At 41.4% G+C, this 25,559-nt stretch overlaps 1 protein-coding gene and 2 pseudogenes across 3 annotated transcripts in view; 2 read left to right on the forward strand and 1 right to left on the reverse strand.

The window, feature by feature from the left end:
* The window catches only part of PSTPIP2 (proline-serine-threonine phosphatase interacting protein 2), a 100,187-nt gene that overhangs the window by 31,803 nt on the left and 42,825 nt on the right, over positions 1 to 25,559 (reverse strand). For 2 of the 3 annotated variants that reach the window (XM_054244144.2, XM_078348066.1), the window contains one exon: positions 18,847 to 18,924. In XM_054244144.2, the coding sequence (XP_054100119.2) occupies positions 18,847 to 18,904 (58 nt within the window). In that variant the 5' untranslated portion in view covers positions 18,905 to 18,924. Of the gene's footprint in view, positions 1 to 5,520; positions 5,556 to 18,846; positions 18,925 to 25,559 lie in introns of all 3 variants that reach the window. The other variant, XM_002757211.6, reaches the window with a different exon arrangement.
* On the forward strand, positions 469 to 1,722 carry LOC144578996 (heterogeneous nuclear ribonucleoprotein A1-like; annotated as a pseudogene).
* On the forward strand, positions 21,769 to 23,619 carry LOC103787654 (U3 small nucleolar RNA-associated protein 18 homolog pseudogene; annotated as a pseudogene).

A 25,559-nucleotide genomic window follows, 5' to 3' on the forward strand; every position in this document is an offset into this window, starting at 1 on the left:
CTAGGTTTCACCATGTTGCCCAGACTGGTTTCAAACACCTAAGCTCAGGCAATCTGCCCGCCTTGGCCTCCCAAAGTGCTAGGATTACAGGTGTGAGCCACTGCACTTGGCCAAAGGATTACAGGTATGAGCCACCACACTCCGCCCAAGCTAGAAAATCTTTAGCTTAGCCTCCTAGCACTAACTATTACTAACCTAAGGTGCCCAGGACTAGGGAGAAAAGCAGCCGAAGTCCAATTTCATGAAGGTTACATCCTAGGAGACATTACCAAAGCCACCACAATTTCAAATTTGATTCTTCATTCTCTGTAGATCACATCTAAGTTTCCTTCCATCTCTAACATCTCATAAGCCTGAACCTTTGTAAGAAAGGTCATATGCCATAATTTTGGCTACCAATAGTTATCTCTGGGTAGAAAGATTATTGGCGATTTTTTCCTTTTATCTTTTAAGATCTTTACAAGGAGCATGGCCTGCCTTTGTAATAGAAAAAAAATAAACTTTTTACTTGTTCTAAGAAAACATCAAAACATGGCATTAAAGCTAAAAAGACTGACAGATAAAGCTAGAAAGACTGAAAAATGGTCAGATTGATCTAAGAAAACTATTTAAACTTGTGGGTATTAAAACAACCTTGAAGAAGGTTAAAAGCTACATGACAGCCCTTTCTGCCCGTGGACACTGCTGAAGACGCATTGTTAAAGTCTCTCTTCTCCCTGCTGTCATATCTAAATCAGAGTCTCCTAAAGAGCCCGACCAGCTGAGGAGGCTCTTCATTGGACGGTTGAGCTTTAAAACAACCAATGAGAGTCTGAGAAGCCATTCTGAGCAATGGGGAACACTATGGACTGTGTGGTCATGAGAGATCCAAACACCAAGCACTTCAGGGGCTGTGAGTTTGTCACCTATGCCACTGTGGATGAGGTGGATGCAGCCATGAATGCAAGGCCACACAAAGTGGATGGAAGAGTTGTGGAACGAAAGAGACTTGTCTCAAGAGAAGATTCTCAAAGACCAGGTGCCCACTTAACTATGAAAAAGATATTTGTTTGGTGGCATTAAAGGAGACACCTAAGAGATTATTTTGAACAATATGGAAAATTTGAAGTGACTGAAATCATGACTGACCGAGGCAGTGGCAAGAAAAGGGGCTTTGCCTTTGTAACCTTTAACGACCATGACTCCATGGATAAGACTGTCATTCAGAAATACCACACTGTGAATGGCCACGGCTGTGAAGTTAGGAAAGCCCTGTCAAAGCAAGAGCTGGCTAGTGCTTTATCCAGCCGAAGAGGTCCAACTGGTTCTGGAAACTTTGGTGGTGGTCGTGGAGGTGGTTTCAGTGGGAATGACAACTTTGGTCATGGAGGAAACTTCTGTGGTCATGGTGGCTTTGGTGGCAGCTGTGATGGAGGTGGATATGGTGGCAGTGAGGATGGCTTTAATGGATTTGGTAATGATGGAAGCAATTTTGGAGATGGTGGAAGCTACAATGATTTTGACAATTGCAACAATCAGTCTTCAAATTTTGGTCCCATGAAGGGAGGAAGCTTTGGAGGCAGAAGCTTCGGCCCCTATAGTGGTGGAGACCAGTACTTTGCCAAAACATGAAACCAAGGAGGCCATGGAGGTTCCAGTAGCAGCAGTAGCTATGGCAGTGGCAGAAGATTTTAATTAGGAAACAAAGCTTAATGGGAGAGGAGAGCCAGAGAAGTGACAGGGAAGCTACAGGTTATAGCAGATTTGTGAACTCAGCCAAGCACAGTGGTGGCGAGGCCTAGCTCCTACAAAGAAGGCATGTTTTGTTTTGTTTTTTTGCTTTGTTTCAGATGGAGTCTAGCTCTGTCACCCAGGCTGAAGTGCAGCGGCACAATCTCAGCTCACTGCAACCTCTACCTCCCGGGTTCAAACGATTCTGTAGCTGGGACTGAAGGTGTGTGCCACCACACCGGGCTAATTTTTGTATTTTTAGTACAGACGGGGTTTCACTATGTTAGTGAGGCTGGTCTCAAAGTCCTGACTTCATGATCTGCCCGCCTCAGCCTCCCAAAGTTCTGGGATTACAGGCATGAGCCACCATGCCCAGCTGGACAAAATTTTTAAAGCACAAAATTCTTATTGGCAAGCATGGGAAAAACACAGCACCGTTGTGGGGGAAAAAAGCACAACATTTCTGGAGGGAATTTGGCATTTTTTAGAAACAAAATTTTTTAAATGTAAAAGAATGAGGCAGATCTATATGAATTGAAAAGTTGTCTATGATACATTGCTAAGTAAAAAAGCAAACTGCAGAGAGATATGTAGTATAACAGCATAAAAACTTATTCATATCTCTGTGTATATGTGCATCTATAATTAAAAGAGGGAGAGTTGTAAATACACAGAGGAAAGTCTGGAAAGATATACCAAACTACCAGCATGATTTTAAAATGATCATTTTCATTTTAAAAACAATATAAAAGCATATCTGGCCCCATCCCAGAAATCGTGGACCTCTGCCATGGTATAATTCTATTTATGTATATGAATAAATACATATATATTATATGTATATTTGTTTAATTGCATTAAAACTGGAGACAATCACTGAGAAGTGAAAATTCCAGTGCTTACTATCTTCTTTACAGTTAGTTGTCTCCGTTGGATTTTTGAGATAAATATATGTCATTTTATTAATAAGAAAATAAAACTTTTTTTTTTTTTTTTTAGAAAAAAAGAAAACAAGTAAAGTAAAGCCAAAAAAAAAAAAAAATGTTTTGGAGACCGGGCCTATGCTGAGGTTTGACCTTCGGCCACACCATGCTTGGCCTTACAGTGCATAAAAGGAACAGGAAAAGATACTGTCTCTACCTTGAGAAACGTATTCATTGATGATTACAGAGGGAAGAACACCTTCTATGAAAAAGTTAGTATGAATACTTAGCTAACATTTACAAACATCCAGAACTACTCAACTAGCTACAGAAACACTTTAAGCATGCATTAAACAGACTATGTTAGGTTAAAATCCTTAGCTTAGAAGCACCAGGTATTTTGAGAAATAGAAAGCTTTAGAGGTGGATTCTGAGTAACAGGCCTGAAGAATATTAGCACTGGATAGGACCCCTTGAAAACCAAGGTGCCAGGGATTCACCCTGGATTGCCCAATTTCTGCTTGTCATCACATTTGTCTATTTAGTTCTACATAGGAACTAAATAGAAACCTGTTGGCTGGATTCCAAGTTACAGTTATAACCAAAGACCACAAAGTGGAAATGAGAAGTGAGAAATTAAGAAAGGATGCTGCGGGCACTACGATGACTTATGTCTTCCATTTCCCTCCAGACTCATACCAAATAAATAATTACCTACTCAAGAAAAGCAGAGATGACCAACACAGATAGAAAATGACTCCTTAGCCTCAAAAAGATGAAGAGAAATAGAACTTCACCCCAACAGAGATGAACTCTGACAATTCTGACATCAGTATTTCCAAAGACTTTCTATTTTAGCCATCACCACTCTCAAGAAGTGTGATAAAATCAAAATACCCCATTTCAAACAAGAAAATAAATCCAAAACAGGAGGGAACTACCTCCCATTGGGTTCTCCTCTTAAAAGGCGGAAAGAGAGAAGTGAAGAATGAATCATTTCTTTTTTCTTTTTTTTGAAACAGTCTCACTTTGTCACCCATGCTGGGGTGCAGTGGCAAGATCTCAGCTCACTATAACTTCTGCCTCCCAGGTTCAAGTGATTCTCATGCCTCATTCTCCAGAGTAGCTGGGACTATAGGCACACGCCACCATGCCCAGCTAACTTTTGTATTTTTAGTAGAGATGGGGTTTCACCATGGTGACCAGGCTAGTCTCAACTCCTGACCTCAGCTGATCCGCACACCTTGGCCTCCCAAAGTGCTAGGATTACAGGTGTGAGCCACCACAACTGGCCAAAAGGGAACATTTCTAGGACATAGCATCCTGACCCTGGGGAGAAATGAATAAATAAATAAGACTTCTTAAGGAGAAAACAGGATGTGGTTCTAAAAAGACAGATCTCAATGGCCAATGCAGTGTTTCCTACATGTAATCTCGGCACTTTGCGAGGCCAAGGCTGGAGGATGACTTGAGCCCAGGAGTTCAAGACCAGTTTGGGCAACATAATGAGACTCCATCTCTATGAAAAGTAAAAAATTAGCCAGACATGGTGGTGCATGCTACCACCTGCTACCAGCTGTGGTCCCAGCTACTCAAGAGGTTGAGGCTGGAGGATCACTTAACCCTGGGAGTTCGAGGCTGCAGTGAGCTGTGAATGTGCAGCACTCCAGCCTGGGTGACAGAGTGAGGCCTGACTTTAAAAAAAAAAAAAATAAACAGATCTTGAACGTCCTTAGGCAATCAGCCTGGAAGATCATGAGCTCAGTTGCAAACATTTTGAATTTAAGGTGCCTTTGAAACACCCAAGAAGAAACATTAAGTAGGCAACAGGATGTAAGATCTGGTGCTTAGAAAGTTCTGGACTGAAAACATGGATCTGTACACTCTCTATGTCAAGGTGATAGCCGATGCCAGGGACAAGGATGAGTTTTTCTAGGCAGACTGAGAAGAGAAGGGATAGAACCAAGCTCTGAGGATCTGTAATATCGAAAGGGACAGATAAGTAGCCAGAGAAGCAAGAAGAATCCAAGGGATTCAGAAGGGATGCAGGTTTCCAGAAGAAAGAAATGAACAACAGTGCTGAATGGTTTTGAAGAGTCAGGCTAAAAGAAGCCCCAGATTGTCCCCTAAACTTAGTAACCCAAAGGTTGCTTGTGTTCTTGGAGAGGGCAGTTCCAGGTGAGTGGTGGGGCTACAGGCAGATTAGAGTAGGAACCAAGACAGTGCTTCCTTTGATGCTTACTGTAATTAAGTTTATTCTGGATACAAATGTCTGGTGATCTAGGAGAAATGGCCAGACACTCACAACACAGTCCCAAAGTCTAAAGCCCTGCAGAGGTAGCTCTGGGAGAAGGAAACTAGACTGAGAAAAGAACATGCAAGGGGTTAGGTTGTAGACAGTTTGGCTGAGGCAGGTGGAGGTGTGAAGGAGCTCTTGGGTGACAATGTCTTTGAGTTAGACCTGAGAAGTATAGACAATCCTCTGAGGCAGCCATTCTCAGCACGGTCCCTGGATCAGTGGCCTCAGCATCACTTGGGAATACAAGAGACAGGCAGACTCTTAGGCCCCATTTCAGACTTCCTGAATCAGAAACTCTGGAGATGGGTCCCAGGAATCCATACCAATAACAAGCCCTCCAGGTGATTCTGATGCTCATGCAAGTGTGAGAAGCACCGCTCTAAGTAAGGCAAACATGCATCATGATGTGCAGGTGTGCAGGGTCTCCAGCTCATTTCGAGCCTGCAGAGCTTTGTCTCATCTTAGGAGTTGCTCTCAGTTTTTTTTCACCCAATATGAAACTGCTGTTCAAGTTAAAACACACCTTTGATGACAGACACAGAGCTTGCCAAGGGCAGTGAGTACATTTTTTTTAAAAAAATCACTTACGCTGTTTGAAGATTTCAAGGGCCCGCTTCAGGGTGCTAAAAAAAACAAGCACATATATAATTTCAGTTCTGGAAATTCTCCACACAGCCTTATTATAATGCCTTTGCATGATTCTCTCTGCCCATATCTTAACTTAGAACCTACAGACCAATTTTTGCCCATGAGCTAGAGAAGATAGCAAAAGACCGAGACTTCTTAAGTTCGGTTTTCTTCAATCCCAGAAATTCTTCACTGTTTACTTGAGGAGAGCAAGATGCCAAAACTCTTTGTGTTTCATTTTCTCTGATGATAGTATAGGAGTTATGATCCTTTTCTCAGTGATTCTTTAAAGTATGGCAAGGAGGCTGAGGCAGGAGAATCACTTGAACCCATGAGGCAGAGGTTGCAGCAAGCCAAGATTATACCACTGCACTCCAGGCTGAGCAACAGAGCAAGACTCTATCTCAAAATAAATAAATTAATTAACAAAGTACAGCAATTCAAAATATGAATATAAGGCAACAGAGGAAAAGTTCAAACATAGTCCTGATTGCCTCCTTTTTCATTCATTTACATTCATTTAGTCAATCATCATATATTTATTGATCATAAACCACAGAACAGGCATTGTGTCAGATATTAGTAAATCAATTGTACAATACAGACCTCGTCCCAGACCTCAGAGTCTAATGTAGGAGACAAACATTAAACAAATTGTATCTATTTTTCTTTCTTTCTTTCTTTCTTTTTTTTTTGAGACAGAGTTTTGCTCTTGTTGCCCAGGCTGGATCTTGCTCTTGTTGCCCAGGTGGTGTGATCTCGGCTCACCGCAACCTCCGTTTCCCAGTTCAAGCAATTCTCCTGCTTCAGCTTCCGGAGTAGCTGGGATTACAGGCATGAACCATCACGCCCAGCTCATTTTGCACTTTTAGTAGAGATAGGGTTTCTCCATGTTGGTCAGGCTGGTCTCGAACTCCCAAACTCTGGTGATCCTCCCATCTCAGCCTCTCAAAGTGCTGGGGTTAAAGGCATGAGCCACTGCACCAGGCTGTATCCATTTTTCTACTGCTGCATGACAAACATAGCAGCATAAAACAATACACATTTATTATCCCACAGTTCTGTAGATTGCAAGTCTGAATAGGGTTTAGCTGAATTCTGTGCTTAGAGCATCACAGGCTGCAATCAAGCTATTGGCCAGGCTCTATTCCCATCTGGTGGCTTGATGAGAAGAATCTGCTTACTCAAGGTTAATATTTTACTTATCCTCAGCAATAAAATACCTAAGAATGCTTTAACTCCGATTATCCTTCCTAACAAGTTATAAGCTTTTAATGTCCAATATTTTGGCTCCATCTTTTTTTTTTAAATCACCCATTGATATTAATACCATTTATTTATAAGCTATTTAGATTTATCCACATGTGCTATATTCTTTGCTCACTATTCCTTCTTGCATTTCAGACTTTTTTTTCTGGATTATTTTCCTTCTTCCTGAAGTATATTTTTTAGAAGTTCTTTATCGAAGATCTGCTCATAGTTAACTCTAATTTTTTATTTGATTACATCTTTTTTTTTCTTCTTTCCTGAAAAATAATTTTTCCAGGAATACAAATTCCAGGTTGATAGTTATTTCTTCTCAGTACTTTAAGGATACAATTCTGCAGTCTCTGGCTTCATCGTTGCTGTTGAAAAAAATCAGTTGTTGCTCTAATAAATGTTCCTTAACAGGTAATCATTCTTTCTGGATGCCTTTAGGACTTGTTCATTAACTTGGATCTTACTCAGTTTGACCATTCTTGTGTACTTGTGAATTTCCTTTCAATTTATCATTCTTAGGATTGATTTTGCTTCCTGAATCTGAAGATTTATGGCTCCCATCAATTCTAGAAAATTGTCAAGCTCTGTTACTTTAAAATTTTCTTCTCATTGTTTCTATTTTCTCTTCTGGAACTCTAATTAGGTGTGCATTGACCTTCTCATTCTATTCTCCATGACTTTTAGTTTTACTTTAGCCTCTGATTTTTTTGTATGGTGAATTCCAGATAATTTCTTTCCTTTTTTTTTTTGAAATGTATTTATTTATTTGACAAAAAAAATTGTGTATGTTTATCATGTACAAAATAATGTTTTGAAATATGTATATTGTTGAATGGCTCAACAGAGCTAAGTTACACATGTATTACCTGGTGTACTTACCACTTTTTGTGGTGAAAACACTTAAAATCTACTCTCTTAGTGGTTTTCAATAATATAATACATTGTTATTATTATAGTCAATATGTTGTACAATAGGTCTCCTGAACTTACTCCTCCTAACTGAAATTTTGTATCCTTTGACCAACAAATGTTTCCCCAAACCTTGCCCGCAGCCCCTTGTGTTTTTTCTCATTTCTACTTTTTGAATTCCCTCTTCAATTATAGTTAATGTGTTACTTAATGCATCTCATCTACTAAATTTTTAAGTATTTTACATTTTATTTATTTAAGTTCTATCTGATTCCCTTTCAAAATTTCTTGAATACCTCTGAAAGTTACCCTACTCATGCTCTTAATTCACTCTTTTCTTTAAACATACTATATGTACTTGTTTTTTGGATCATTATTTCTAGTATCTACAGTCTTTGTATGACTATTTCTGCATTTATTGCTTCTGCTGACACCCAGGACCACTCTAAACTAAATTTTTAGCTTAGGATTCTTCAGACCACTCTGATGAAATTTGGTAATTTGGAGCTCCAAATCCCACCTACCCAAAGAGGGTTGGGATTTTGTAAACTCATGGTCCCCTACCACAGCTGCATAAGATAATGCATCATTGTGTGTGTGTGTGTGTGTGTGTGTGTGTGTGTAAAATTCTGCTATTCTAGAAATTAAAAGCCCTGTATTTTCCAACTTTCCCATTCTTTCAGCTACCTCACCTTTCCTACTCTATTTATCTCAAAACAAATGTTCTTATTTCTCTCTGCCTTTCCTCACATGAACATTTGCACCACTTATTACAAATACATTAAGCAGGACAGCTTAACTGCACATTCTCCATTCACTTTACCTATCTTATATAGAATTTTTCAAGGAGTACAACATATTATAACACTGTCCATATCCAGGCCGGGTGCAGTGGCTTATGCCAGTAATCCCAGCACTTCAGGAGGTCAAAGTGGAAGGATCATTTGAGGTCAGGAGTTCAAGACCAGACTGGCCAACATGGTGCAACCCCTTCTCCACTAAAAACACAAAAATTACCCAGATGTGGTGGCATGTGCCTATAATTCCAGCTACTTGGGAAGCTGAAGCACAAGAACTGCTTGAAACCGAGAAGCAGAGGTTGCAGTGAGCCAAGACTGCACCACTGCTCTCCTGCCTGGGCAACAGAGTAAGACTCCATCTCCAAAATAAAATTAAAATTGAAAGTGTCCATATTCAAACAAATGCACCAATGGTCAACTGGATTTAATAAATTCACTCTTCAGTGATGCTTGTTTGTCTTCAAATAATGGAAAAAGAAAGACAGGTATGACAGGAGATACAACTGGAATTCTTTCCCTACAGTGAGTCATAGGGTTGAAAGATCAGTCTTACAGCTACATTGTCTGCCTCAATTTTAAAATTTTTTCTCCCATCACAAGTGACTGACTGAAGGACCCCTAAAAGAGCAGCCCCTCTTCATGTCATTTGTCATCAGTTTTGTTATAACATCATCATTTCATTGTCTTTCCTCCTATTTGGGACAAAATGACAATCCAGGTATGAAATCTGAACCATGGGAACGGTGGCCTAGCAACATTCACCCTTTCTTCTCCATGGTGTTCTTCTCCACTGTGGAAAAGGAAACTATTCTATCATGCTTTTAAAAAGCACGTTGGCCTTAAGCCCTAACAGGTCCCATCATAGGCTTGAGTCTCTCAGGGTAGCCAATGAGGTGGAAAATCCTAGCTAGTCCCCTGGATAAGCAAAATCATCCACTGTCCTCTAGAACATCTTCCTGAAGATCATGTCATGGGGTGACAAAAACAAGTCATCTAAACAGAGTTTCATTTTAGCCTTGGAAACAATCCCAGTTCTTGTATCTTACTGCCACTTCCTCTCTGAGGTATACTCTGAGAAGGAACTGACTGACTTTTATCAAGCAACAGAAAAGACTGTGTTACAGTCTCTCTGAATTTACCAAGTAACAGGGCAAACATCAAATATGTAAGGAAATAAATATCATTTCGGGTCAGATTCATTCTGCTAAATATCTTTTGCAAGTAGTAGAGAGAATATAGCAGTAGAGAGAATATGGCCATTTTCCATCAGATCACCTCAAATGCTTTTGGGTGTACTGCCAATAGCTTATGCTTTCTTTATAAATGAACAAGTGTTTTTTTAGTCAAACGGCCCACTTATCTTCCTTAAAATCTTCTAAACCATTCCTGAATTACAATGAAACTTGTCTAAGTTGATGTAGTCTGGACCCTTGGACATGCAAATCTTTTACATATTCAAAAACATAAAAATAAATGAAAAGGAAAAAGAAAACAATCCCTATAATTCAAAACAAACTGAAGTAAATAAACTTAACTATCAGTAAAACTGGTTAATGATCCCACAGAGAAAATAAATGTTTAAGTGCCCTACTATGGTCGAAGATCGAAAGGAACTGCAAAGAAATCTTAAGCGTTATTCAAAAGCTTTATTGTTGGTAGCAATATTGATATTATTTTTATTTATTTATTTTTTCAACTTGGAATCTCTTTCTTTATTTTATTGCATTTTAGGTTTTGGGGCACATGTGCAGATCATGCAAGATAGTTGCATAGGTACACACATGGCAGTGTGTTTTGCTGCCATCTTCCCCTTCACCCACATTTGGCATTTCTCCCCAGGCTATCCCTCCCCACTTCCCCCCCCCGCTGTCCCTCCCCTATTCCCCCCAGTAGACCCCAGTGTGCAGTGCTCCCCTCCCTGTGTCCATGTGTTCTCATTGTTCATCACCTGCCTATGAGTGAGAACATGCGGTATTTCATTTTCTGTTCTTGTGTCAGTTTGCTGAGAATGATGTTCTCCAGATTCATCCATGTCCCTACAAACGACACAAACTCATCATTTCTGATTGCTGCATAATATTCCATGGTGTATATGTGCCACATTTTCCCAATCCAGTCTATCATCAATGGGCATTTGGGTTGGTTTCAGGTCTTTGCTATTGTAAACAGTGCTGCAATGAACATTCGTGTGCATGTGTCCTTACAGTAGAACGATTTATAGTCCTTTGGATATATACCCAGTAATGCGATTGCTGGGTCAAGTGGAATTTCTATTTCTAAGACCTTGAGGAATCGCCACACTGTCTTCCACAATGGTTGAACTAATTTACACTCCCACCAACAGTGTGACAGTGTTCCTTTTTCTCCTCATCCTCTCCAGCATCTGTTGTCTCCAGAGTTTTTAATGATCGCCATTCTAACTGGCGTGAGATGGTATCTCAATGTGGTTTTGATTTGCATCTCTCTAATGACCAGTGATGATGAGCATTTTTTCATCTGTTTGTTGGCCTCATGTATGTCTTCTTTTGAAAAGTATCTGTTCATATCCTTTGCCCATTTTTGAATGGGCTTGTTTGTTTTTTTCCTGTAAATGTGTTTGAGTTCTTTGTTAATTCTGGATATCAGCCCTTTGTCAGATGGGTAGACTGCAAAAATTTTTTCCCATTCTGTTGGTTGCCGATTCATTCTAGTGACTGTTTCTTTTGCCGTGCAGAAGCTGTGGAGTTTGATTAGGTCCCATTTGTCTATTTTGGCTTTTGTTGCCAACGCTCTTGGTGTTTTGGTCATGAAGTCCTTGCCTACTCCTATGTCCTGAATGGTTTTGCCTAGATTTTCCTCTAGGGTTTTTATGGTGCCAGGTCTTATATTTAAGTCTTTAATCCATCTGGAGTTAATTTTAGTGTAAGGTATCAGGAAGGGGTCCAGTTTCTGCTTTCTGCATATGGTTAGCCAGTTATCCCAACACCATTTATTAAACAGGGAGTCCTTTCCCCATTGCTTGTTTTTGTCAGGTTTATCAAAGATTGTATGGTTGTAGATATACTGTGTTGCCTCCGATGCCTCTGTTCTGTTCCTTTGGTCTATATCTCTGTTTTGGTACCAGTACCATGCTGTTTTGATTACTGTAGCCTTGTAGTATAGTTTGAAGTCCAGTAGTGTGATGCCTCCTGCTGTGTTCTTTTTGCTTAGAATTGACTTGGCTATGCGGGCTCTCTTTTGGTTCCATATGAAGTTTAAGGTGTTTTCTTCCAGTTCTGTGAAGAAACTCGATGGTAGCTTGATGGGGATAGCGTTGAATCTGTAAATTACTTTGGGCAATATAGCCATTTTCACAATATTGATTCTTCTTATTTCATTGAGCAGTGGTTTGTAGTTTTCCTTGAAGAGATCTCTTACGTTCCTTGTAAGTTGTATTCCTAGGTATTTTATTCTTTTTGTAGCAATTGTGAATGGCAGTTCGTTCCTGATCTGGCTCTCTTTCAGTCTGTTATTGGTGTATAGGAATGCTTGTGATTTTTGCACATTGATTTTGTATCCTGAGACTTTGCTGAAGTTGCTTATCAGTTTCAGGAGTTTTTGGGCTGAGGTGATGGGGTCTTCTAGGTATACTATCATGTTGTCTGCAAATAGAGACAATTTGGCTTCCTCCTTTCCTATTTGAATACCCTTTATTTCTTTTTCTTGCCTGATTGCTCTGGCTAGAACTTCCAGTACTATATTGAATAGGAGTGGTGAAAGAGGGCATACTTGTCTAGTGCCAGATTTCAAAGGAAATGCTTCCAGGTTTTGCCCATTTAGTATGATATTGGCTGTGGGTTTGTCATAAATAGCTTTTATTACTTTGAGATATGTTCCATCAATACCAAGTTTATTGAGGGTTTTTAGCATAAAGGGCTGTTGAATTTTGTCAAAGGCCTTCTCTGCATCAATTGAGATAATCATGTGGGTTTTGTTTTTGGTTCTGTTTATGTGGTGAATTACATTTATAGACTTCCGTATGTTGAACCAGCCTTGCATCCCCGGGATAAATCCTACTTGATCATGATGGGTAAGTTTTTTGATTTGCTGTTGCAATCGGCTTGCCAGTATTTTATTGAAGATTTTTGCATCTATGTTCATCATGGATATTGGCCTGAAGTTTTCTTTTCTTGTTGAGTCTCTGCCGGGTTTTGGTATCAGAATGATTTGGTCTCATAAAATGATTTGGGAAAGATTCCCTCTTTTTGGATTATTTGGAATAGTTTCAGAAGGAATGGTACCAGCTCCTCTTTGTGTGTCTGGTAGAATTCGGCTGTGAACCCATCTGGACCTGGGCTTGTTTTGTGTGGTAGGCTCTTAATTGCTGCCTTGACTTCTGACCTTGTTATTAGTCTATTCATAGTTTCAGCTTCCTCCTGGTTTAGGCTTGGGAGGACACAGGTGTCCAGGAATTTATCTATTTCTTCCAGGTTTACTAGTTTATGTGCATAGAGTTGTTTGTAATATTCTCTGATGATTGTTTGAATTTCTGTGGAATCTGTGGTGATTTCCCCTTTATCATTTTTTATTGCATCTATTTGGTTGTTCTCTCTTTTCTTTTTTATCAGTCTGACTAGTGGTCTGTCTATTTTGTTTATCTTTTCAAAAAACCAGCTCTTGGATTTATTGATTTTTTAAAGGGTGTTTCGTGTCTCTATCTCCTTCAGTTCTGCTCTGGTCTTAGTTATTTCTTGCTTTCTGCTAGGTTTTGAGTTATTTTTATCTTGCTCCTCTAGCTCTTTCAATTTTGATGATAGGGTGTCAATTTTGGATCTCTCCACTCTTCTCATATGGGCACTTATTGCTATATATTTTCCTCTGGAGACTGCTTTAAATGAGTCCCCGAGATTCTGGTATGTTGTGTCTTCGTTCTCATTGGTTTTGAAGAACTTCTTTATTCCTGCCTTCATTTCATTCTTTATCCATTCAACATTCAGGAGCCAGTTGTTCAGGAGCCAGTTGTTCAGTTTCCATGAAGCTGTGCGGTTCTGAGTTAGCTTCTGAATTTTTAGTTCTAACTTGATTGCACTATGGTCTGAGAGACTGTTTGTTATTATGTCAGTTGCTTTGCATCTGCTGAGGAGTGCTTTACTTCCAATTATGTGGTCCATTTTAGAGTAGGTGTGATGTGGTGCTGAGAAGTACGTATATTCTGTGGATTTGGGGTGGAGAGTTCTGTAAATGTCTATCAGGTTTGCTTCTTCCGGGTCTGAGTTCAAGTCCTGGATTTCCTTGTTAATTTTCTGTCTGGTTGATCTGTCTAATATTGACAGTGGAGTGTTAAAGTCTCCCATTATTATTGTGTGGGAGTCTAAGTCTCTTTGTAGATTGTTAAGAACTTGCCTTATATATCTGGGTGCTCCTGTATTGGGTAGATATATATTTAAGATCATTAGCTCTTCTTGTTGTATCGATCCTTTTACCATTATGTAATGACCTTCTTTGTCTCTTTTGATCTTTGTTGCTTTAATGTCTATTTTACCAGAGACGAGAATTGCAACTCCTGCTTTTTTTTTTTTTTTTTTCTCTCCATTTGCTTGGTAAATCTTCCTCTATCCCTTTATTTTGAGCCTTGGTGTATCCTTGCATGTGAGATGGGTTTCCTGGATACAGCACACTGATGGGTTTTGGCTTTTTATCCAATTTGCCAGTCTGTGTCTTTCGATTGGTGCATTTAGCCCATTTACATTTAGGGTTAATATTGTTATGTGTGAATTTGATACTGCCATTTTGATGCTAGCTGGCTGTTTTGCCTGTTAGTTGGTGCAGATTATTCTTTTTTTTGATGCTCTTTAGCATTTGGTATGTTTTTGGAATGGCTGGTACTAGTTGTTCCTTTCTATGTGTAGTGCCTCTTTCAGGAGCTCTTGTAAAGCAGGCCTGGTGGTGACAAAATCTCTGAGTACTTGCTTGTTTGCAAAGGATTTTATTTTTCCTTCACTTATCAAGCTCAGTTTGGCTGGATATGAAATTCTGGATTGAAAGTTCTTTTCTTTAAGGATGTTGAATATTGGCCCCCGCTCTCTCCTGGCTTGTAGAGTTTCTGCCGAGAGATCTGCTGTGAGTCTGATGGGCTTCCCTTTGTGGGTGACCCGACCTTTTTCTCTGGCTGCCCTTAGTATTTTCTCCTTCATTTCAACCCTGTTGAATCTGACGATTATGTGCCTTGGGGTTGCTCTTCTTACGGGATATCTTTGTGGTGTTCTCTGTATTTACTGGACTTGAGTATTGGCCTCGATTGCTAGGTTGGGGAAATTTTCCTGGATAATATCCTGAAGAGTATTTTCCAGCTTGAATTCATTCTCTTCATCCTCTTCTGGTACACCTATCAAACGTAGGTTAGGTCTCTTCCCATAATTCCACATTTCTTGGAGACTTTGTTCACTCCTTTTTGTGCTTTTTTCTCTAATCTTGGTTTCTCGTTTTATTTCATTGAGTTGATCTTCGACTTCTGACATTCTTTCTTCTGCTTGGTCAATTCGGCTGTTGAAGCTTGTGCATGCTTCGTGAAGTTCTCATGTTGTGTTTTTCAGCTCCTTCAATTCGTTTATATTCCTCTCTAAGTCGTCCATTCTTGTCATCATTTCCTCGACTCTTTTTTCAAGGTTCTTAGTTTCTTTGCATTGATTTAGAACATGTTCTTTTAGCTCACGGAAGTTTCTCATTATCCACCTTCTGAAGTCTGATTCCGTCATTTCGTCACCCTCATTCTCCGTCCAGCTTTGTTCCCTTGCTGGCGAGGAGTTTTGGTCCTTTGTAGGAGGCGAGGTGTTTTGGTTTTGGGTGTTTTCCACCTTTTTGCGCTGGTTTCTTCCCATCTTTGTGGGTTTATCCTCCTGTGGTCTGGGTAGTTGCTGAGTGTTCAGTTGGTTCTCTGAGTGGACGCCCAGATTGTTGATGGTGAAGTATTTCTGTTGCTTTGTTTTCCTTCTAGCAGTCTAACCCCTCTGCTGTACGACTGCTGAGGTCCACTCCAGGCCCTGCTTGTCTGGGGTATACCTGTAGCAGCTGCAGAACAGTGAGGGATGCTACCAGTTTCTTCTTCTGCTATCTTTGTCCCAGAATGATGCCCACCAAATGTCAGTCTGATCAGTCCTTTTTGAGGTGACTCTGGATATTCAGGGGTCAAAGAGCTGCTTGAGGAGACGGTCTGTACTTTACAGGAGCTCGAGTGCTGAGCTGTGAGCTCTGTTGTTCATTGAGGACTGTTTGGCAGATACTTTTAAGTCTGCTGCAGCAGAACTCATAAAACCCTTTTTTTTCCCCCCCAGATGCTCTGTCTCGGGGTGTTAGGGCTTTCTTTATGAGTATCTAGGCACTACTTGCCTGCCGAGGCTCTGCCCTGTTGGCGTTGGCTCCGCCCTACTGTGGCGGGCTCTGCTCTGTTACCTTGGGCTTTGCCCTGTTGCTGAGGGCTCTGCCCTGCTGTCGTGTGCTCCGCTCTGTTGCCTCTGTATTGGCGGAGTCTCTCTGTTATGGCGGGTTGCCTCGGCAACAGCAGGCTGCAACAGCAATGGGAGTAAACTTCCGTAGGGTCGGATTGCCTCGGCAATGGGGAACGCCCCTCCCCCATCGAGCTGCACCATGTCAGGCTCAGTTGAGTCCACAGTGAAATCTCAACCCCAGGTGTATGGAATCGCCGCCCTGCTTGTCCCTGTGGGGGTGGGACCTGCCGAGCCTGGTCACCTGGCTCGCCGCCTCAGAGCCCCTCTTTTTCCCTTTCCTAAGTTGAAAGGTTGACTCTCTCCCAGGTATTTCAGTCGCCCGCTGATTGGGGACCGGGATCCGTGCGATTTCCCGTGCAGCGACCCACTGCGCAGGCTCAAATGTTGCCTCCCAGGAATCTCCTGGTCTGGGTCACTGTCCAAGTCCCGTCCAAACAGATGGATATGCTAATCTGCCCTCCCAAATCTCAGATTGCTGGTTTAACAGGGCATCCAGGCCAGTGCACCTTGTGCTGAGTGCCGCTGCATGGCAGCAACTGCATTGCCGGCCCAAACAGGCAGCGGTGCTCCTTGTCTCTCCTCCACCTGGGAATCCCCCCGGTTCTGTGGGTAACAAAGATCTGTCTGAAAATGCGGCTTGAACTCACCCTCTGAGCCTTCACTGAGAGCCGCAACCCCGAGCTGCTGCAACCCCGAGCTGCTCCTACCCCACCATCTTCAAGAGTTCCGATATTATTTTTAAATGATTTTATATACATATTACCAAATAAGGCAAATAATTATACTAATATTGTCAGGTCTTCAATATAAGAGGAAAGAAATACAAACATAAGCATTAAGTAAAGCCCTATAAAGTTAAATTAGAATTGGAAAGAGCAATATGAACTGACACTTTTAAAATCCATTCCTGCCAGTGCCTACATACAATGACATCTCTGTGACAATGGTCAACATTAGAACTGAAAATTTGGGCCAGGCACGGTGGCTCATGCCTGTAATCCCAGCACTTTGGGAGGCCGAGGTGGGCAGATCACTTGAGGTCAGGAGTTTTAGACCAGTCTGACCAATGTAGTGAAACCCTGTCTCTACTAAAAATACAAAAAATTAGCTGGGCATGGTGGCACATGCCTGTAACCACAGCTACTCAGGAGGCTGAGGCAGGAGAATTGCTTGAACCCGGGAGATGGACATTGCAATAGGTCAAGATCACGTCACTACACTCCACTTGGGCAACAGAGCAAGACTCTATCTCAAAAAAAAAAAGAGGGAGTGTATTCCCAAAGTAGGCATCGTGTCCTGGTCATTTCTGTATCCTCAAAGTATTCAATGAATGACTGAAAAATAAAAAAATCATGATACAGAAATCATACGTGGGTGGTGACCATTATAAAACGATGCAAAGACATGGAATTGACCTAAATGGCCAGCAATAATAGACTGGATAAAGAAAATGTAGCACATCTACACCATAGAATACTATGCAGCTATACAAAAAGAATGAGATCATGTCCTTCACAGGGACATGGAGGGAGCTGGAGGCTATTATCCTTAGCAAACTAAAACAGGAATAGAAAACCAAATACTACATGTTCTCACTTATAAGTGGGGCTAAATGATGAGAACACATGGACACATAGAGGGGAACAACAACACACACTGGGGACTATCAGAGGGTGGCAGGTGGGAGGAGGAAGAAGATCAGGAAAAACAACTAATGGGTACTGGGCTTAACACCTGGGTGATGAAATAACATGTACAACAAATCCCCATAATACATGTTTACCTATATAACAAATTTGCACATGTACCCCTAAACTTCAAAGATTTTTTAATGATGCAAATCTCCTATAGTTATCACAAACCAAAAAATATATGTATAGTTTTATATTTTATACATAATTTTACATTTATATAATTTTATAGATATTTTACATACAATAGATACTATAAAATAATATCAACACAGACCTCTGGGCATCTCTGCTATCAACACTTGCAGAGATGCCAAGAGGTCTGTGTCCCCTCAGAGGTCCTAATGGGGACAAATAGGACATTGCCCTTCCTTTTGTCTTCTCTTGCTTCTAAAACACACACACATACAATACACACACACATACACACACACACACAAAGAAGCCCTTCTATTAAATTTCTAGTATAAATATATATAACATAACGCTATCTATGAAAAAGTCTACATATAAAAAGACTTCAAGAAAACTTAGAAGGTATTAATAGCAGGCTGTGGCTTTAGCCCATTTTAGCCATTTTTCTGCTTGTCTAGATTTTTCACAATTGAAAATAAGAAAAACACAAAACAGTTTATTTCAGGCCAAGTATAGTGACATGCACCTACAGTCCCAGTGACTTGGGCAGCTGAGGCACAAGGATTTTTTTTTTTTTTTTTTTTTTGAGACAGAATATTGCTGACACCCAGGCTGGAATGCAGTGGCATGATCTCGGCTTACTGCAACCTCTACCTTCTGGGCTAAAATGATTCTCCCACCTCAGTCTCCCAAGTAGCTAAAACTACAGGCATGGGCCACCACACCCAGCTAATTTTTCTATTTTTAGTGGGGACGGAGTTTTGCCAACTTGCTAAGGCTGGTCTCGAACTCCTGGGCTCAAGCAATCTGCTTGCCTCTGCCTCCCAAGTGCTGGGGTTACAGGCATGAGCCACTGAGCCTGATGGAGGATCTTGAGTTTGAGTCAAAACAGTGAGATCTCATTTCCCAAAAAAATATCTTTTTTTCAGCCAGCACACTTCAACCACCTGGTAATTCTGTCTGCTGAATCGAGGGGGCTACCAGGCATTATTAACTAACCTGAAAACCAGAAAAAAACTTGGTACGTACTTGATTTCAGACTGTCCACATGGCTTCTTCCTAGAGAGGCTGAGCAGATCTCTGCCATATCTCTCTTCAATTGCTGCCCTAGGGGAAGAGAAGAGAGGGTTATGGGTCCTTCTCAGAACTAATTCTTCCTTAAGACACAATGACCCTCCCATGGAAAGCGAACTGCATCTGAGACCATAAAAGCTCAGATTCAACAACATTCTCTAACATGCAAGACTGCCTCTATATGATAGGGAACAAATGTAAAAAGATCGGTGGCCCACGGCCAGGTGCAGTGGCTCACGCCTGTAATCCCAGCACTCTGGGAGGCCGAGGCAGGCAGATCACAAGGTCAGGAGTTGGAGACCAGCCTGGCCAATACAGTGAAACCCTGTCTCTACCAAAAACAAAAACAAAAATTAGCTGATCATGGTGGTGCATGTCTGTAGTCCCAGCTACTCGGGACACTGAGGCAGGAGAATTACTTGAACCCCGGAGGCAGAGATTGCAGTGAGCCCAGATCACACCACTGCATTCCAGTCTGGGTGACAAAGTAAAACTCCGTCTCAAAAAAAAAAAAAAAAAATCAGTGGCCCTCATCTCTACAGTGGTCTTCTCCAGTTGGAAGTCCCTAACATGGACATTATGTGACATTAAAGCATGGACATTACAGCAAAACTAAACATTTGTTTAAGTGGAGTAAGAAATGTCCAGCTCTCCTCCATCTTTTTTGAGCACCCTTTATCATGCCATAGAGTTCTTCATTCACAGGCAATTCAAATATGCAACTAAACTGTACCAAAGGAAGGAGAATTTCAGGATAGAAACTCTGCAGTCAGCACGCCCTATAAAAACACTGATTGTTACTCAGCATTGCAGGGTCAGTCTCAACACTAAACATCCTCCTTCCCCTTTCCCTTCTCCCCACTGATTTTGTCACATCGTCACTTCTTGTCCCCGCCCAGCCTTATCTAAACTATATGATTAGGACAGAGTGATCTGGGCTCATCTACCCAACTTTTTTCTTCAGATTTTAAAAAATTATAAAAGTAATAAATGAATATATCCTCACAGTAAAACATTGCAACAGCACAAAAGTGGATAGTCTAAAACAAGCCAGCACCTTCCTGCTCTCTTCCAGCTCCACTGCTCTCCCCAGGGGAAGCCCCTGCCAAGGTTTGTAGTTAGCTTTCCAGTCCTTTTTCTCTGTATTTACATGTCTTTACATCTATAGTACAAAGTCTCCTAAATTAGTTCCAGTTTTCCTTACCACAAAAAAGAAAAAAAAAAAAAACTAAATAAACATCTGAACATCCGTGGACATATATTGATGAGCATCCCTGAGAGTGTCTTACTCTGCCACCCAGGCTGGAGTGCAGTGGCGCGATCTTGGTGCACAGCGACCTCCGCCTCCCAGGTTCAAGCAATTCTACTGCCTCAGTCTCCCACGTAGCTAGGACTACAGGCATGCGCCACCACACCTGGCTAATTTTTGTATTTTTCGTAGAGATGAGGTTTAGCCATGTTGGCTAAGCTAGTCTTGAACTCCTGACCTCAGGTGAACCACCTGCCTAAGCCTCCTAAAGTGCTGGGATTACAGGCGTGAGCCACAGCAACTGCCTTGACAGTGCTTTTCTAAGAGTTCTGAGAAAGTGAATTTGCTAGGTCAGGGAAATAATGCATTTTAAATTTTTGAAAAATAGTGCCAAAGTGCCTTCCAAAAGCCTTGTCAATTTATGCTTCCACAAAAAGTGTACAGGAGCTCCCATTTACAGGAATGCTGACCCACAGTGCATATAAATAATCTTTTAAAATTGTTACCAGTGTAAGAGGGAGGTTGAAAAAAAAGAAGAATCTCCTTTTTAATTCGCACTTCCCTGATTTCTAGTGTGGTTGTGTATCATTTTATACGTTTATTGTTTATTGGCATTTCTTCTGTAAGTTGTCATTCAATTTCTTAACCGAACATTTTGCCTTATTCCTATTACTTGGTAGAAATAAGTTCTTTATGTATATACAATTTATTCTTACATGTTACAAAGTTTCTCCCATTCTGTCATTAGTCTTTGCAAAATAACTTTTATCCGTTTTATTAAAATCATACGTTCTCATTACTCAAAAATAAGCATGAAGAAAAGTACAGGCTGGGCATGGGTGCTGTGGCTTGTGCCTGTAATCCCAGCACTTTGGGAAGCCAAGGTGGGAGGATTGCTTGAGGCCAGGATTTCAAGAGCAGCCTGGGCAACATAGCAAGACCTCGAGTCTACAAAATTAAATAGATAATATGAGCCGGGTGTGGTGGTGCATACCTGCAGTCCCAACTACTAGGGGAGGCTGGGGTAAGAGGGTCAATTAAACCTGGGAATTCAAGGATGCAGTGCACTATGATAGGAAGAAGTACAAAGAAGAAAACAGCCCAAACTTCCACCAATTAAAACTAATTAGTATTAACATTTGGTGATGACTGTAAAGGGGATTTCTTTCTTCAGGTATATAAATAGAATGGATGAACAGATACATGCACCAAAAAATTTTAAAGAGTAAGACCACATGGCGGGGCGCGGTGGCTCACGCCTATAAACCCAGCACTTTGAGAGGCCGAGGCGGGTGGATCACCTGAGGTCAGGAGTTCGAGACCATCCTGACCAACATGATGAAACCCCTTGCCTCTACTAAAAATACAAAAATTAGCCAGGTGTGGTGACACCCGCCTGCTGTCCTGGGAGGCTGAGGTGGGAGAATTGCTTAAACCTGGGAGGTGGAGGTTGCAGTGAGCCGAGATTGCGCCACTGCATTCCAGCCTGGGCAACAGGCTTTCTCAAAAAGGAAGGAAGGAAGGGAGGAAGGGAGGAAGGGAGGAAGGAAGAAAGGAAGGAAGGAGGGAAGGGAGGGAGGGAGGGAGGGAGGGAGGAAAAGAAAAAAAGAAAGAAAAGAAACCTAACGATGCCACCGGGACTGAGGAGCCGAACTGGAGCGGAGCCGAAGTGGAAGCCCCGAACGAGGCCGAGGCCGGCTGAAAAGCAGGAGCAGGGCTGGGCGGGCCGCCCCAAAAGGCTGCACCTACATCCCAGCCGAGCGCGGCAGAGGAGACACGGCTCAGGCAGCGGAACTGCCTGACGCTGGAGGACGAAGCGGCGGTGGAGCAGAGCCTGGAGGAGCTGGTCTTCAGCGAAGTCGAGGACCAGGAGGACGCGCTGCTGCGGCGTGTGCGGGGCCCGCCGGTTCAAGAACATAAAGACTCGGGTGACTCCGAAGTGGAGAATGAAACAAAAGGTAATTTTCCACCTCAAAAGAAGCTAGTGTGGGCGGATGAAGAAGATGAAGGTGAGGAAATGGTTGACACAATCGGTTTTGGAAAGATAGGATGAAAAATGCTAGCGAAAATGAACTTTTAAAAGACAACCTTAAAATGAGACTTAAAGAAGTATTCCAGCATGCCATGGGAGGAGTACCTGCCTGGGCAGAGACACATAGGCGGAAAATGTCTTCAGCTGATGAAAGTGAACAGGATAATGAGGATTTGTCGCAAAGGACTGGGAATTGCATATCCGCATCAGCCTCTCTGCCAAGAGGAATCTTGAAAAACTGCCAATGTTCATCCTACTGCCACTCGGATCTCACCTGCGCAGTTCCATCCTTGTGCACAGATTGTGGTGGTCGCTGGATTACTATTTCAGGTTGACGGAAAAACAAATCCTAAAATCCAGAGTATCTATTTGGAAACCTCTTTCCCGTCCCCGCCCCCCCCCCTTTTTTTTTTTTGAGACGAAGTCTTGCTCTGTGGCTAGGCTGGAGTGGAATGGCACGATCTCAGCTCACTGCAACATCCACTTCCCGAGTGGCTGCGACTACAGGCACGCCCCAGCATGCCCAGCTAATTTTCGTATTTTTAGTAGAGAGGGGGTTTCACCATGTTGGCCGGGATGGTCTCGATCTCTTGACCTTGTGATCCTCCCCCCTCAGCCTCCCAAACTGCTGGGATTACAGACATAAGCCACTATGCCCGGCCAGTCTCCCATCTTTAAGGCTTGTTTTAGTGCTAATGGGGAAGAAGTTTTAGCCACAAGTACCCACAGCAAGGCTCTTTATATCTATGACATGCTAGCTGGAAAGTTAATTCTTGTGCATCAAGTGAGAGGTTTGAAAGAAGATAGTGAGGAGCTTTGAACTCCCCAGATGGGTCCTTCTTCCTCTTAAACGGCATTGCTGGGCATTTGCATTTGCTATCAGTGAAGACCAAAGAACTGATTGGAAGCACGAAAATTAATGGAAGGGTTGCAGCATCCACGTTCTCTTCAGATAGTAAGAAAGTATACGCCTCTTCAGGGGATGGAGAAGTTTATGTTTGGGATGTGAACTCAAGGAAGTGCCTTAACAGATTTGCTGATGAAGCCAGTTTATATGGATTAAGCATTGCCACATCTAGGAAAGGACAGAATGTTGCTTGTAGTTCTAATTGCAGAGTGGTAAATATATACAATCAAGATTCTTGTCTCCAGGAAACAAATCCAAAGCCAGTAAAAGCTATAATGAAATTGGTTACAGGTGTTACTTCTCTGACCTTCAATCCTACTACAGAAATCTTGGCAATTGCTTCAGAAAAAAATGAAAGAAGCAGTCAGATTGATTCATCTTCCTTTCTGTACAGTATTTTCAAACTTCCCAGACATTAAAAAGAAGAATACTTCTCACATTCATACCATGGATTTTTCTCCCAAAAGTGGATAGTTTGCCTTGGGGAATGAAAAAGGCAAGGCCCTGATGTATAGGTTGCACCATTACTCAGATGTCTAAAGAGACTGATGTCCAGTTGAGTCACAAGAGAAGCCTGTCTTGATATATCATCCCAGAGACTTTCCCAAACATGTGACAATATATGGAAAATGACTTATAGAGCCAGCTGTGCTTAAGAGCCACTGGTATCTTAATAAACATGTGGCAGCTTTTGTTTGAAAAAAAGTAAGAGGGTAGTGATATTAAAATATTGTAACCATTTGTTGTTTTTGAGCATTTTAGATGAGCAACAGCCTGCGGTGGCGTTAGATAAGGAGCACTGTTGTACTTCCACCTCCTCAGGGTTGTCACACTATTCTGTTCTCCAATCATATTTCCTCCAGTTGTTTAGTCTGAACTATTTATTAAAATGAATATGAGGCTCAATAATTGTCCTGTTACCATGATTATTCATCTTGAATGTTTTAATTTAGATTCATTTCTTGCTTGACTAAATTTTCTCATGACATAATCTTTTGCCAAAATAGCTCAGGGGTAGGAAGGGGCTCAACATTCCCTGAGTTCTTTTGTATTTGAGGCCATTTACCTGTGGCCTTTATATTGGACTGACAACCTCATTGGTATACTGAATGTTCTTAAATGTTTCCTCAGAACTTAGCTGAACTTGTTCCACTGGCTTCTGTATGATCCCAAATTTCCCCTGATTATTTCTGTATAGACAACTTGTTTTTTCCTTCCTGGAAATTTGAAGAATTTTTTAATTCAATAACTTAGCCAGGATGTGTGTTAACATTGATCCTTATATAATCATAATCAGTATTGATTACTGTGTATCAGAGTTTCCTGGTTCATAGTGTGCCCTTCAGATCTATTTAGTCCTTCCTTTCATGACATTTTTCCTGTATTATATCTCTGAATACTTCCACTATTCCTTTGGGAAAATTTTCAACTTGGGATCAGTTATCCAGATGTTGGATTGGCTTTGTCTTTTCTTGAGTTACAGGCTCTGGTTCTTTAGTTGCTTTTGCCTTGATATCTTTCTTTATTCCTTCCTTCCCTCCTTTTCTGGCAGAGGTCAATTTGCATGGCTGTTGAGGGATTTGGCTTCATCTGCTCCTGGTACTGTGGGCAGCCCCATCTACTGCTCTGAGACCATACAAGTGATTTTTTCTTCCTGCCTTTCTGATCTTAGAGCTCAATACCACAGTTTGAGTAAGAATTCTGTTTCTTCTCAGGCCTCTATTCTTCAACTTCTAAAGTCTTTTCCAGCTTCTGACAATGTAAAGTGCACCTGAAGCTGACTCTAGTTATAGAAAAAGATGCCTCTTAACTTCCTAGTAACTATTTCTATCTTTCTGAATCTCTGTTCACTATATCTATGTAAGAATTTATAACATGCTACAATGAACATTTAATATTTTTACATGTAAAAAGACATTCAGGCCATTTTCATTTTTTAAAAATATATAATATACAGGCATTTTATCCTTTTATCCTCAGAATTATATCCATTAAGATTTCTTTAGAATATTCTGTTGTTTCCAGGACAAGAAGTCACTCACTCGGTCTCATTCTTCTAAGAGGAAGGTATCGTGAATCTAAACATACTGTAGGCAACATCTTGTTCCCCATGACACAAGATGTTCTCCTAGAACCTGGGAAGTAATGAGTTCCAGCAAGCATCACAGTGTGCTTTTCAGAGAAAACAAACAGCTTGAATGGAAGTGAAACTAGAGTCTCAGCCTCATGAAACCAGGGAACAACCACAGGGGTTGAGAGGGTGTTTCCCCAGTAAATGGGAAGCAGTGGGTCCAGGCAGGCAATGAGGGAATTATAAGAACATCACAGAAATCATGCTTGAATAAGTAGGCCATCACCTAGATCACCCTCCTACCACCTATCTGAATTTCCTATCTCATCTGATCATCAATTTGTCATTTATTGAACATCCACAATGTGCCAGGCATGGTACCAGGTGCTAAGAACATGGAGATGACTGA

This window comes from Callithrix jacchus, chromosome 13, assembly GCF_049354715.1.
Source record: "Callithrix jacchus isolate 240 chromosome 13, calJac240_pri, whole genome shotgun sequence".
Classification (NCBI taxonomy): Eukaryota; Metazoa; Chordata; class Mammalia; order Primates; family Cebidae; genus Callithrix; species Callithrix jacchus.